At 43.4% G+C, this 14,263-nt stretch overlaps 1 protein-coding gene across 1 annotated transcript in view; it reads left to right on the forward strand.

The window, feature by feature from the left end:
• Positions 1 to 14,263, forward strand: part of LOC139445181 (general transcription factor 3C polypeptide 1-like) — a 281,341-nt gene that overhangs the window by 35,991 nt on the left and 231,087 nt on the right. Inside the window, exons 26-35 of the mRNA XM_071226303.1 lie at positions 417 to 505; positions 916 to 1,017; positions 1,290 to 1,403; positions 1,953 to 2,053; positions 2,722 to 2,881; positions 4,023 to 4,157; positions 4,865 to 4,935; positions 7,327 to 7,510; positions 8,182 to 8,453; positions 10,774 to 11,308. Of these exons, the coding sequence (XP_071082404.1) occupies positions 417 to 505; positions 916 to 1,017; positions 1,290 to 1,403; positions 1,953 to 2,053; positions 2,722 to 2,881; positions 4,023 to 4,157; positions 4,865 to 4,935; positions 7,327 to 7,510; positions 8,182 to 8,453; positions 10,774 to 11,308 (1,763 nt within the window). The remainder of the gene's footprint in view (positions 1 to 416; positions 506 to 915; positions 1,018 to 1,289; positions 1,404 to 1,952; positions 2,054 to 2,721; positions 2,882 to 4,022; positions 4,158 to 4,864; positions 4,936 to 7,326; positions 7,511 to 8,181; positions 8,454 to 10,773; positions 11,309 to 14,263) is intronic.

Genomic DNA, 14,263 nt, shown 5'->3' on the forward strand with positions numbered 1-14,263 from the left:
GTTCCTATTGGTAATTATCCCCCGCCCAACAAAGTTGGTGGGGGATATAGAAACGGGCTCTATTCGTCCGGAGCATAACTCATAAACCGTTCAATATTTTTTCATCAAACTTTGCAGGTTTGTGAGGTACATGCCTTTTGCTATTTAGAAATTTTAGACAATTTTATTTTTTACGTTTCCATGGCAACAAGATGGACTTGGGTTCCAAACTCTTCTTTTCTTTACAATTTCTATGACAAGTTCCACCTCGGTTAAAAAATATTAGGATTTGTTTAGATTTAATTATGTCATAAATTCTGCAACAGGGGCGGGGGATATAGCCACGTTAGTCGCAAACTCTTGTTTTCCTTAATTTCCCTCCCTCCCTCCCTCCCTCACTTCCTCCCTCCCTCACTCAACGTTTTTATATGTGCCAGGTAAGCGTACCTATGACGACATTGACCGTTCGGCTCTGGGCTTGATGATACAGGAGAGAGTGACCTGGACAGCACGGGAAGACACAATAGTGAGTACATTGATAATGTCACATATTTATGTATCAGAGTTTTGGACCTGGCGAGGAAGGAGTAATAAGATACAACATGGATGATGGGGTATTAGTTGAAGTGGGTCACCCGCGTATCGTGGGGAAATGGGTGATGTGGGGTGGGGTGGAGTAATGGGTGATGTGAGTCAGTGGGGTGGGGTGGAGTAATGGGTGATGTTGGTTGTTCGGGTGGGTTGGGGTAATGAGTGATGTAGGTTGTTCGGGTGGGTTGGGGTTACAAGAGGTTTTTTGTAAATGGCTGTGTGGTGGGGTAAAGTGGGTCAGTGGGTGAATTGAGTCCCTTGGTGTGCATTGTTGTTGAGGGTGGGGAATGTATTGGGTGTTGTGTATCTTGTTGGATCTGTACATATGACAAACATCTCCTTCAGATACTGCTGTGCAAGACGGCCAGCCTGCTGCTGGCACGGCATCGTCGGGGGATGATCGTCCCGTGGACAGTGGTCCGTGACATCCTGCATGACGCTGTCCCTGTGAGTACTGTCTTGTCATGCACATAAAATAATCAAAAGGGGATTTATTTCCTGAACAAAACACAAAGCTGCATGGTGACCTTGACCTTCCCTCATGATGTTTGGGTACTTCTGGCCAAGCAGAACATGCTCACGTAATTTGAGCATTGGGACTATTGTATCTTCAATAGTTTGAGATGGACTTACAATAGTAACCTTTATTATGAGGCTGTTTCTTGTGAATGAGAATACCACTATTAGGCTTTCATGCTAAAGGTTTTTCTTGTCTGTAGGAGTCCAGAGACAAGTCCTCCCCAGCTTGCCAGAGACGGGTGGCTTTTGGGATGAAGAACCCTCAGACGATGATGAGTGTGTCCATCTACCTGGGAGAAGCTCACCAGGACAAGGTACGTAGAACACCAGTGTGGAGGACTTGTTCAGCATTCTGTCTTCTGTTTGGCCAGGGGTCCGATTTGTCTTTGGTGCCACAACATCCCTCAGTGACTGAGTGCTTAATATTCTTGGGTAGAAGGGGGGGAGAGGAGGGGAATTTGTCAGGAGACTGAATTTGGTCACTACATGATTTAGGACATACATTTTTATCTCTGAGTAAAACTGAGACAAAATTCGGAATTTTTGCTTTTCAATTCCAGCTCAACTGAGACAAATTTAAAAAAAAATCAGAATTTTTTATTTTGTTTTTCAAATTCCAGCTATCTCACTACCACTTCCTTTGTAGCAAATTAATCTTGCTAGGATGCACGGTCATTGTTTTAAATATCGGATCCAGCCTTGTTATTATCTTACAATTGCTAGCACCAAGACTTTCCCCCAACCAGTTAATTGAGGCAAAATGAAAGCAAACAGGATCATTAACATTTTAGTCTTAAAGTTCTCTTAACAAGGTGCATTCTGAAGCTTACCTTTGTTATGACCTCTGTGATGACCTCTCTCAGGAGCTGATGGAGAAGTATGGATACCGCCCGTTCAAATCTGTGGAGAAGGACATCAGGGAAATCTTCAAGGGCTGTGTCCAGATGCTCATTGACAAATTCACGTAAGTTAGATATAATGTGTTCCCATAAGTGGTACTCTGGGTGCCCAAATACTGATAAACAAGTTTGCTGAGCAGAGTTGAGTCCCTTAGCCGTGTTAGGATCTGATGATGATGGGTTCATGTCCTTGATTTGCCTAGCACATGTTCCTTTGCTTCTCTGCACCATGGAGACACAGGTTGTGCAGTTCCCCCTGTGCAGAGTTGCATCCCTTGGGCATGCCAAGAACCTGTGATCGTGGGCTTGAAAAACCTGATTTGCCCCGATTATGTTTCTAGCTTTGTCAGCACCATATCCATCCTTGTGGGTTTCACCAAAGTGGTAAACGTCTGAGAGCTGCATCACTTCAGATTTGCCTCCTACCCACTCTTGGCACCACATTCTTACTTGGTTTAACCAAAGTGATAAAAATCGAAAACCTTTGCCACCTTTTACTTCCCTCCCACATTTAACTAACGTGCCATGATTTAACTGAAATATTGTTAAACCTGGGTTTTGATGTCCCACATTTCTGGTCCTATCACTAGAATATTACTAAAAGCAGTGTGAGACCATTCTCCCTCAGTCTTGATTTCTTGGAGAACACAAAAAGAAATACACTAATAAGGGTAGTGTGAGTGTGAGTGGCTTGAATTTATGTGGCTAAGGTTCGTGGCCTTCTACCTGACAGGTCTGGTGATCAGGAGAAGATAATTCTGCCGGCCAACCTGACGGAGTTGAGGGAGAACTTCAATGTGAAGGTAGCTGGGCCGATCACCACGAAGGAGCAGCCGCCGGAAGTCTTGAAGGAGAAGAATGTGTACTACTACACCTTGCAGAACCTCATACATGTGAGTCAAACTCCCGTCATACACGTCACACTCACATCCCACATGTCACACCCTGCAGAACCTCATACACGTGAGTCACACTCCCGCCATACACGTCACACCCTGCAGAATCTCATACATGTGAGTCACACAGCCGTCATACACGTCACACTCACATCACACCCGTGACACCCTGAAGAACCACATACATGTGAGTCACACACATCACATACGTCACACTCACATCACACACGTCACACCCTGCAGAACCTCATACACGTGTGTCACATTCCCGTCATACACATCACACTCACATAACACACGTCATACACGTCACACTCACATCACACACGTCACACCCTGAAGAACGACTTACTGTGAAGTGACACACACTTCACACTCGTCACACCCTGAAGAACCACATACATGTGAGTCACACACGTCACACACATCACACATCAGTACATCATGGATGTCAGTCCCACACACTTCACACACGTCTGCTGCCATGATCTGCTGGTGATTGATGTTCTTCAACAAAAGGGCGGTTGGGTAGCCTAGTGGTTAAAGCGTTCGCTTGTCACGTCGAAGACCCGGGTTTGATTCCTGACAATGTACAATGTGTGAAGCCCATTTCTCATGTTCCCCGCCATGATATTGCTGGAATATTGCTAAAAGCGGCATAAAATCAAAACTCACTCAGTCACTCCTCAACAATATGATCAGTTTTTCAGCACTTAACATCTGCTTGGGGGTCTTTTTTATGGCTCATTAAGATGGCATGCAGTGATACTACTGAAATACTTTTCACTGCAGAGTTAACTCACTCACTACCTGCAGTTGATGCACACACAGTGTACACCGTGATGCAGAAATCTTGCCAAACCCACAAGGTTATGGAGAGAGAATGTTTAGACCCACCTGATGCAAGAATGATGGGTTCAGGATAATTATGAGGAAGATACTGTTTGACATAAGCATTGAACATGTAGCTCGAGATCAATATTCTACTCAACTTTTCATAGGGATAATCAGATATATTTAAATGTAATCTTGAAATATTCCCTGTTTTCTGTGTCAAAAAAGGCAAATTTATCCCTTTCAAAAGTGGAGTAGTATACTGTAAAATGATTCAGGAACATTCTCTTGCATCTCTTGCCAGTCTTACATCTCGGCACAGAAGGACAAGCAGGGTCGAGCATACGAGATGTTCCGCCTCTTCAAGCAGTACCCGGATGAGCTTCTGGCCCAGGTCTTCAACGACATGAACAAGATGGGGCTCATCACCAAGGTCAAGGTAAAGAAACTCCTATCTACAGACATCATTGTGTTCCTTATGAATGAAATTGCGGTCTGGAAAACCTTCGTCACTTTATGTCCCCCCTCTTTTGAATGAGTTGTTGTCGATTGTGGCACACGGTCCTGTGTACAGAGCACAGGTTGCACATCAGGTGAAGTTTAGCAACTTTGGTTGCAATGAGTAGTGGGTTGGGTGACTGCACTCGGAAGCTTGATCCCTGAAAGTCTCTAGGACTTTGATCCTGCCCCATACTGAAGCACATGTGGTGTCTCCTTAGGCTAGTGAGTTTGATCGAAATATGCCTCTGTTTAGCCAGCAGTGAATGAGATTGAAATATTACGTGACTGTTACTCTTCTAGCGCTTCTCAGGCAGCTTGTGTTGTATACTCCCGAGGGAGCTGAGAATGAAAATCGAGGGCACACTGATCCATTGGCTGGGATAATAATGTAGCCCTTTCAGGTGTGGATTTGGTGCATTATATATACACACATCATTGTCTGACATTTCAAACTGCTACGAAAGAATGAAAAGGCTGTGGTGAAATGGAGGTGAGCGTGGTTCCATCTCTGAATCAGCAAGTAGTGGCTTATACTGGAGTATAGACATGCACTGGATGTTTTTGTGTGAGTACGATTGGAATATTCGAAAGGAGTGTGAATATTGTTGACATCTGTTGACTGTATGTTGTCACTCGTTATTCCAGAAGGACAACCCAAATCACATCAGGAAGCGTCAGTTTGTGACAGCAGTTGCGCACAAGAAGCTCACACAGAAGTAAGGTTTCTTTGCTGTTCTATTGCAGGAATATGTCTGAAACAGTCATAAAATTCTCATTTACTCATTTTCATCTGAACTTTACTTCACATGAGCTCCGGTGGGGAATCCGGGTTACAGCAGGTCCATGGCAGCTAGAGTCCAAATTTGCTACCCGGGTACCCGGCCCCCTATTACCCGACCTACCCGGGTACCCGGCCCCCTATTACCCGACACACCCGGGTACCCGACCCCTTATTACCCGACCCTACCTGGGTACCCGCTGTTGGACTCAAGTTGGGTGCAAAATGTTCACTTGCAGAAAGTATTTCGTTAAAATGATCGGATCATGCATACAGTTGAAGTTGACTGAAGCTTCGACTTTACTCAAACATATAAATTCAGAAAGAATGTGGCCATAGTCAGAAAGAAATACTAACATTAGCAACTTGTACTTGTGTAACCAAGGAATTTTATTATTAAAGTCAATAAACGATATATCACATGACTAACCACTGACCCGGGTAGTCCTGTGGGTACCCGGATCCTACTGAGGACCCACCCAACCCGAGTACCCGAGTTACCTGTCCCAGCCCTACTGGCAACCTATGCTGGTCATGAGGGGCAACCAAATAGATCGGTCGGTCAGGCTTGGTGACTTGGTTGATAGTATGGCCTTGTACCCAAAGGGTGTGGATCTTTGCTTATAATATTTGTTACTGGATTGCCTGTCCAGACTCGATTATTTACAGGCCTCAGTCATATAGCTGAGTGCGGTGTTAAGCAACAAACAAACAGACAGGACTTTACATGGAGTTGCATATAAAGCAAGGGAGCTCACTCTTGCAGACCCCTAGAAGTCATAAGAATTCTGGTTTCCTGTTGACTTTGGGTATTGGTTACTGAAGCACCTGTAAATGTCGACATTGGTAATATTTTATGTCACTTCACGTAAGTCAGAGTCAGTTTACTTGTGAACTTTTAGTTGTAATGTAAGATTCAATGTTTTGAAGTTTTGATGATTGTGAACTTACATTCTGAAGTCACAGTGGCCCTCGAGTCTAAGGGGCCACAACTAACTGAGTTGCAGCCCCTACCTGTTCCAGGATCTGCTGATCATGTGCATGAATCCCAGAACCTTCCTAATTTTAAATCTGAATAATCAATCTGTAGAAATGTGCATGATCTGATACAGATAGGCAGACATGACAAAATGTTTGTTGTATTTTGTTTCTCTGCTCATATACAAGTTACATGTAATATGTTTTGTTTCGTTCACGAGACATATTTGGTGTATTTAATATATATTAAAGAAATTAAGTTTGCTCTACCCTAGGAATTTTCTGACATGGGCCCTTTATGTGAAAATTTTGAATATTCCAGAGTTACGCCCATACATCCCAATGTTAAAATGCCCCATTGTATTTGAAAATGTGGACCTTTTTTCAAATTAAGGGCCTAAAAGCACAAGGCCCCACCCTAGAATTATCCCTGATATAGTATAGTTTTGACCTGGACTATTATAGTTAAAGCATGAGGATGCTAGACTATATCAGGGACTAGATCTATAACATGAAATTTGAGAACAAGTGTGGAACTATTCTTTAAAAAAATGGATGCTGCGTTTTATATGTACCAATATTATGTTTGATCAATATTTGAAGGACAATTTTTTATATATTTATTGTCTCCACATCCATGTCAGTCTCCCATCTCTGGGAGTTATCGTAGAGAGAGTGTGACAAAATATTGAAGACCTGTTGCATATTGCAGTGTTGAGGGTGTTAATGAGTTTTTTATGTGCAGAAATTTGGGAAATTTCCAGGCACAAAGTACTTAAAAACACCTACAAATCTGATGACTCTTCATGTTAACCTTCAAAGACTCTCATGTGGATTCCAGGTCTGAATTGACCCTTGTGCTTGTTGTAAGAGGTGACTTAATGGATGAGTTGGAGGGGGTGCGTTCTTGGTGACTTGTTTCGTTGCGTTTCATTATACGCTTGGTTTGTCAGATCCAAACAACCTAGAGAGTAGAAAGTCAGTTGATTCGAACCAAACTGGCCGCATCATACCAAAAGATGTCAAGAGATGGTACTTGTTGTTACCCTGTCTGGCGCTCAGCATTAAGGGGCTAAAACAAGGACTGGTCGGCTTGGAGTCAGTATACTGTGTCTGAGTGGGGTATTCATGTTAAACTGCGGCATGGTATATCAGTGAGCTGGCATTAGTCCGGACTAAGCAGCCAAACAGAAACACACACATGTGCATGCTCATTGCTCTGTGAGTGCAATAATCTTGAACGTAACGTAAAACCTCACCTGATCCTAACATGTCACACTCTAATACATTGAGTTTTGCACTGATCAGCAAACACAGAAACACGTAACACTGATGTAATGACCACTTGCAGGTACTACTACAACTTCCACTCACGGTTCCCGGCCAACCTGTTCACCCAGAGCTACACAATGCTGGACAAGATAGTGCAGGTGTACACCGAGGGGGTCAGTGACGGGGTGGAGCTGGGGGGCGAGACCGGGGACTACCTGGGGGGACATGTCGCCACCATCTGTGGCCTGTTTGCCATGAAGAAGGTAGGTACCAGCTTCCTCACAGCGGATGGGGAACAGGTTGTAGGGACTTGTCCATTTCTCCAAGTGTTCATTTTACATTTACAACCAGTCTAAAATGACCAGTAAACTAGCTGCATTTAGCTTGTGGTGTCCTTGTCTCGTAAATGTTAGAGAGCTTGTACCAGGTTTGAAATACCCTTGAGTTTGTGAGATGTCAACAGATAAAACAAAACAAAACAATTAATACTGATATGTACCAGCAACTGGTCTGAAATTCGGGAAAGGTTGTAATGATTGGTAGTTTTCTCTGAAAAAATAGAAATATTACATTGAAAGTTAGTCCAAATCTAGCTACATGTAGCTCATAGTGTCTAAACCTTATTCTACTTTTAGAGGCTTAAAGATTGGTTGTTTTGTGTTCAGTGATAGTTGGGCTTTCCTCCCACATCAAGCTGACACGCCGTGATGTACCTGAGTTTGATTTTACGCCGCTTTTAGCAATATTACAGCAATATCAAGGCGGGGACACCAGAAATGGGCTTCACACATTGTACCAATGTCGGGAATCGAACCCGGGTCTTCGGTGTGACGAGCAAACGCTTTAACCACTAGGGGTACCCAACCACCCCTGATGTACCTGGAATACTGTTCGAAGCAATGTTAAACATCGTGACACTCAATCTTAATTCCAGCTTGACTTCTGCCTGCGTATCCCAGAAGACATCCTTATCGTTGATAAAGTTGGTTTAGTGAAGGATCCAGTGGGTCGAGGCAAGACTCACGCCCGGTCAGCACCTTCACAGACATCTACAGCTAGGCCACACGCTACGGTGTCAACAATGGTGCAGTCCACATCAACCTCCACGTCGGGGTCGACCTCCACATCAACAGGCACCTCCTCAGAGCCAGTGGTGCCTGAGAGTGACATGATCGTGGTGGAGGAAGTGGAGGTTGCAGCTGATAGGTCAGTTGAGGTCACCTGACATGAGAAGCATTTATTGGAAAACTATTTGTGAAAGATTGGGATTAGGATGTGTGAACAGTTTGATAGTATGGGAGTGCAATTTGATTGGTCTTAGAGACAAGTGATTTTACAACAAGCATGAATTGCTGGGGACCAGTACGGCAATATATAACTTTACAAGTAAAAGTTTTGATCCTTGATCTGTCAGCACCAAACCCGTGAAGATCCGGGGTAGAATAGGTCTTCAGCAACCAATGCTTGCCATCAAAGACGAGTATGCTTGTCTTAAAAGGCCACTAACCGGATCGGGTGATCAGGCTCACTGACTTGGTTGATGCATGTCATCGATCCCAATTGCTTTGCTTATGAAATTAATCACTGGATTGTCTGGTCCAGACTCGATTATCTACAGACTGCTGTCATATAGCTGGAATATTGCTGAGTGTTGCGTTAAACAACAAACCAAACAAAGCAGTTACCAACAGTGAGAAACATCTGTGGTTAAACACAGATACAAACACACTACCAGACACACACAGTCAAGCCCAGATCAATCACTGGATTGTCTGGTCCAGACTCGATTATCTACAGACCACCGTCATATAGCTGGAATATTGCTGAGTGTCGCGTTAAACTACAAACCAACCAATGCAGTTACCAACAGTGAGAAACATCTGTGGCCAAACACAGATACAAACACACTACCAGATACAAACACACTACCAGACACACGCAGTCAAGCCCAGATCAATCACTGGAACGTCTGGTCCAGATTTGATTATTTACTAGCTGCTGTCATATAGCTGGAATATTGCCGAGTGTGGCGTTAAACAACAAACCCCTTGACCATCCAATCAGCCTTCCATCAGTCTACTCAGGGATTTGATAGTATGGGAGTGTGATCTGATTGGTTTTAGAGACAAATGATGGAATAAGTTGTCTGTATGTTATGTCAGGCCGTTTGGTAGTGATGAAAGGATGAGAGCAGGTCTCCAGTAATCGATGCTGGTCGTAGGAGGATGGATCAACGGTCAGCCTTGTGGCTTGGTCATCATTCCCTGGTGGTGTGGTTCATTGTTCTGGTCCAGACTCGATTATTTACAGGCCGAACTTAAGCTGGAATATTGCTGGGTGTGAATTTAACAACAGACATACAAATAAATTGATGAAAGGTACACTTGGCCCTAATCCAGTTTGCTGTTCACAGTTGCTGGGTCAAGGGTTTGAAGTTCAGATTGATCTGACAGCATCATACATTGGTGAAGTTACCTACAGTGAGAAACATCTGGCCAAACACAAACACAAACACATACACAAACACACAGTCAAGGCCAGGTCTTCCTTATGATAAGCTAACTCTTTAACCAAATGTCTACTCTCCCTCCCATACCGTACAGAGTATAACATAGCAGACGCAGCAGACAGGGAACTGAAATATTGTGAAAGAAATGCTATATTGTAACTCCCTTACTGCAGTAGGTCCTTGGAAGAGGACTGAAATATTGGAACTGAAATATTGTGAAAGAAATGCTATATTGTAACTCCCTTAGTGCAGTAGGTCCTTGGAAGAGGACTGAAATATTGGAACTGAAATATTGTGAAAGAAGTGCTATATTGTAACTCCCTTAGTGCAGTAGGTCCTTGGAAGAGGACAGAAATATGGGAACTGAAATATTGTGAAAGAAGTGCTATATTGTAACTCCCTTACTCCAGTAGGTCCTTGGAAGAGGACAGAAATATGGGAACTGAAATTTTGGGAACTGAAATATTGTGAAAGAAATGCTATATTGTAACTCCCTTACTCCAGTAGGTCCTTGGAAGAGGACTGAAATATTGGAACTGAAATTTTGGGAACTGAAATATTGTGAAAGAAATGCTATATTGTAACTCCCTTACTCCAGTAGGTCCTTGGAAGAGGTGATGTTGTTGATTGTTGCTCATAATATCAATCACAAGTTCCAGACTCAAATATTTACAGGCCCACCCGAAAAGCTGTAATACTGAGTGTGCTGCTAAACACAGAAATCAAAACTTGGAAACTGAAAGGTTATCAAGCTGTATTTTGTAAATATATTTATGTCTGCTCATAATATCAATCACTGGATTGTCTGGTCCAACTTTGTGTATGTACAGGCTGCTGTCATATAGCTGGAATATTGCCGAGAGTGATGTTAAACAAAAAAATTGCCTTGACCATCCATAATCCTTCCTTCAGTCTACCAAAGGTGTTTATGCATACAGTGGCAGTATTATTTCCATCATTAGTGGGTGCAGCGTTAAAAAAACCTGTTTGTGTAGATTGACAGTGTTGTATTTGCAGCAGCAGTCCCCACTCTGGACCAGGACCAAGCACATCGTCTGCTGCTGACACCGTGGAAACAATGAAGAGGAGGAACTGCCGCAGTCTCGTCATCATCGAAGGTGAAATCGGTGCCGGTGAAAACCTGTTGTCCAAGGTCCCATCACGGAATGCATCTCGGTCCCTCCTGTCCCTAGCTCGGAACCGGATCCTGTCCTCAGTTGATACCAAATCCTCGAACGTTCAGGATCACTTTGTCATCAACTCTTGTGACGTCAAAGTATCTCTCCACCTGGCATCGACAGTAACGCCATCAGCTGATGGCCGACTGACGGACAGGGAACTGGAGGAGACGAAGAACCTGTTCCTGAAGCCCCAGAAGGCCAAGGAGATGTATCGCAAGCACCTGCAGTACTTCCCCTTCCACCTGGACCTGCAGGAGGTGTGGGAGGAGCTTGGCATGGAGTACGGCACCGAGGACGTCGTCATGATCAAGAAAGTGTATGAGACCATCCACAGCAATAGCAGCATTGGTGTCCGAGAAAGCGCCATCAAGGTAGGGTGTCCCAACATAGGAAGGAATTCTATGTTATTTTCAGCAATTTGATTAGCTATTGAGGATGATGTCTTGGATGCATGTTTTGATTTATACATTTCGATTGTTGGTTTTTCGATGAACCAAAACAGGTGGGGCTGTGACGAGTCCAACTTTACTACTGATCGTGTACACACTGAAGTTGACTGAAGCTTTGTCTTTACTTAAACATATAAGAGTCAGATGGAATGTGTACGTCATCAGAAAGAAATGTGTACATAAGCGACTTGCAGTGTAACCATGGAGTTTTATTGTTATTGTGATTAAACAGTATATCATGTGACTAACCACAGATCACCTGACCCCAGGACCCGATTTCCCCTTAGTACCAACAGGTGGTTGTCGTCTTTACATCAGTACCGGAAGGGAAATGTTAGTGTTGGTACTTGTATTGTGGGGAGAACCATTGTGGAAGGTTGAAGACTTCTGTGTATGAATGGATATGTTTTTTGACTGCTTTTAATGGTTTGAGTGATAGGACACATAGAGAATCTCACCCTCGTGTCTTTTGATATCAAATATATCAACACAAGTTGATAAAAGGGGGCAAACTTCGAGGCTTGGCGAGGATTTTTTCCACTTTTATCAATGAGTGTTGATATATTTGATATCAAAAGACACGAGGGTGAGATTTTATTTATCATCCAACATCATTCTTCCAACTTTTTCAGTTTGTAAACAGTAATTAGCAGTGTCTTAAGTGTAAAAAGTACTGCTGACAGCTTCAGTAGCAGAGCCATTAGTGATGTCATTTGATTGTGACGTCATGGTAACCAATGACGTCACAATGGTCTGCAAAGCATTGTGATGCAATTTCATTGCAGCGATATCTACAGTGTAGATATCGCTTGATCTCACCCAAGCGATATCTCCTGTGGGAGCCAGGTTTGGACGATAAACTTTGTACACATGTGATGAAGGTAACCAGATGCATTAGAAGTAAAACTACTCTGCCACCCCTTAAACACAGTAAATGTCATACAGGAAACTGTTGATGTCAGTACATTATTATCATTGTTCTGTCATAACAAAGTAGTTACTGATTGCTGCATCCCTTTTCCGACCTGTGAAGATCCGGGGTCTTCAGCAACCCATTCTTGCTGCAAAAGGAGGATATGTTTGTCATAAGAGGCGACTAATGGCATCAGGTGGTCAGGCTCGCTGACTTGGTTGATACATGTCATCATATCCCAGTTGAGGGGATAGATGTTCGTGGTGTCAATCACTGGATGTCAATCACCACCATCAGTCATATGGCTGGAATATTGCTGCTTGTTAAACAACAAACAAACAAACAAAACATCCCTTATCTGAGATTCACTCCATCACCCACCCCCTTCTTAGTAAGTTACTTCAGACTTTCCTCGCATATTAAACTACAACTGAAGTAATGTTCAATGCAGCCAAAAAAACCACTCGCTCTTTCACCAGTGAGTGAGTGAGTGATTTGGGTTAAATGCCACTTTGAGCAGTATTACAGTTATATCAAGGCGTGTCAGCTTAATGTGGGAGGAAAGTCTGAAGTGATGCAGGTTTCAAACATTTACCACTTTGGTGAAACACACGGCCACGGGTATGGTGCCGACAAATACAAAAATTGTTAGGACCTCTTCAATCTCCATGGGGATTCCAGGTTGAAATAGGCCACCAACAACCTCTCCTACTTGGGAGAGTTGACCAAATGATTTTGGGTGGTCAGACTTGATGTCTTGGTTGATAGCGTTTACTCGTACCTGAAGCGTTCGCAAGTCACATGCTGAAGGCCTGGGTTCAATCCGTACATGGGTACAATATGTGAAGCCCATTTCTGATGTTCCCCACCATGATATTGATGGATTATTGCAAAAAAAGAGGCATAAAACCAATCTCTCTCCATCACTCCTGGTACCCAGACATTAGGATCACTGGATTGTCTGGTCCTGATTTATGGGCCACCGTCATATATCTGGAATATTGTTCATTACAGCATCAAATAAAACAAACAAAAATTGTGGATGGAGTACTCTCTAGGTTGTCAGATTCATGGTGATCTGGGGCAGACCATGTCCTCAGTACTCACTGCTCGTCACCACAACAATAGTGAGTGAGTGAGTGAGTGAGTATGGTTTTACGCCGCTTTTAGCAATATTCCAGCAATATCACGGCGGGAGACACCAGAAATGGGCTTCACACATTGTACCCATGTCGGGAATCGAACCCGGGTCTTCGGCATGACGAGCGAACGCTTTAACCACTAGGCTACCCGACCGCCCCCACAACAATAGTGAATGTAGAACAGTAGTTATTGTATCTGGCCAACTCTTGTTGCTCTTATGACTTGTTGGTCTCGTCCTAACTTGATACAGCAGTAACATTGCTGACTGGGGTAAAACAACATTCACTCACTGATGCTGAAGATGTATTTGTTTGATGAAATGTTACTAGTTACAAAGAAAACCCCAACTAATTCATTTGAAACATGGTGCACAAAATAGCATCAGGAGAAGCATCATTATTTATTTTGTTTCTGTCTTTTTATGTTTCCTTGGCCTTGAATAACACAGTGATAATTTGTCCTACTTCTCTGACCACCATTTTCTGAATTGCTGCCCCCATAGAATGATTTACTTCTCTTGGTTAGGTCAATTGGCGACAGTCACAGTCAGATGGCACCATTCATTGATGTGTATATCTGTTGACCGCCAGTCATTGATATCAAATAGTGATGAATTGTCTGGAAATTGCATAGTTTGGGAGATAAAACTGAGGTCACTCTCATGTAATTCTCCGCCTGGAGAGCGGAAGGTCCGTGGTTCGATCCCCGACCGCGTCATACCAAAAGACGTTAAAAGATGGTACTTGGTGTTACCCTGTCTGGCGCTCGGCATTATGAGGCTAAAACAAGGACTGGTCGGCTGGGAGTCAGTATACTGTGTC

This window comes from Haliotis cracherodii, unplaced genomic scaffold (genome assembly GCF_022045235.1).
Source record: "Haliotis cracherodii isolate W230 unplaced genomic scaffold, xgHalCrac1.p SCAF_6, whole genome shotgun sequence".
In the NCBI taxonomy this organism is placed as follows: domain Eukaryota; kingdom Metazoa; phylum Mollusca; class Gastropoda; order Lepetellida; family Haliotidae; genus Haliotis; species Haliotis cracherodii.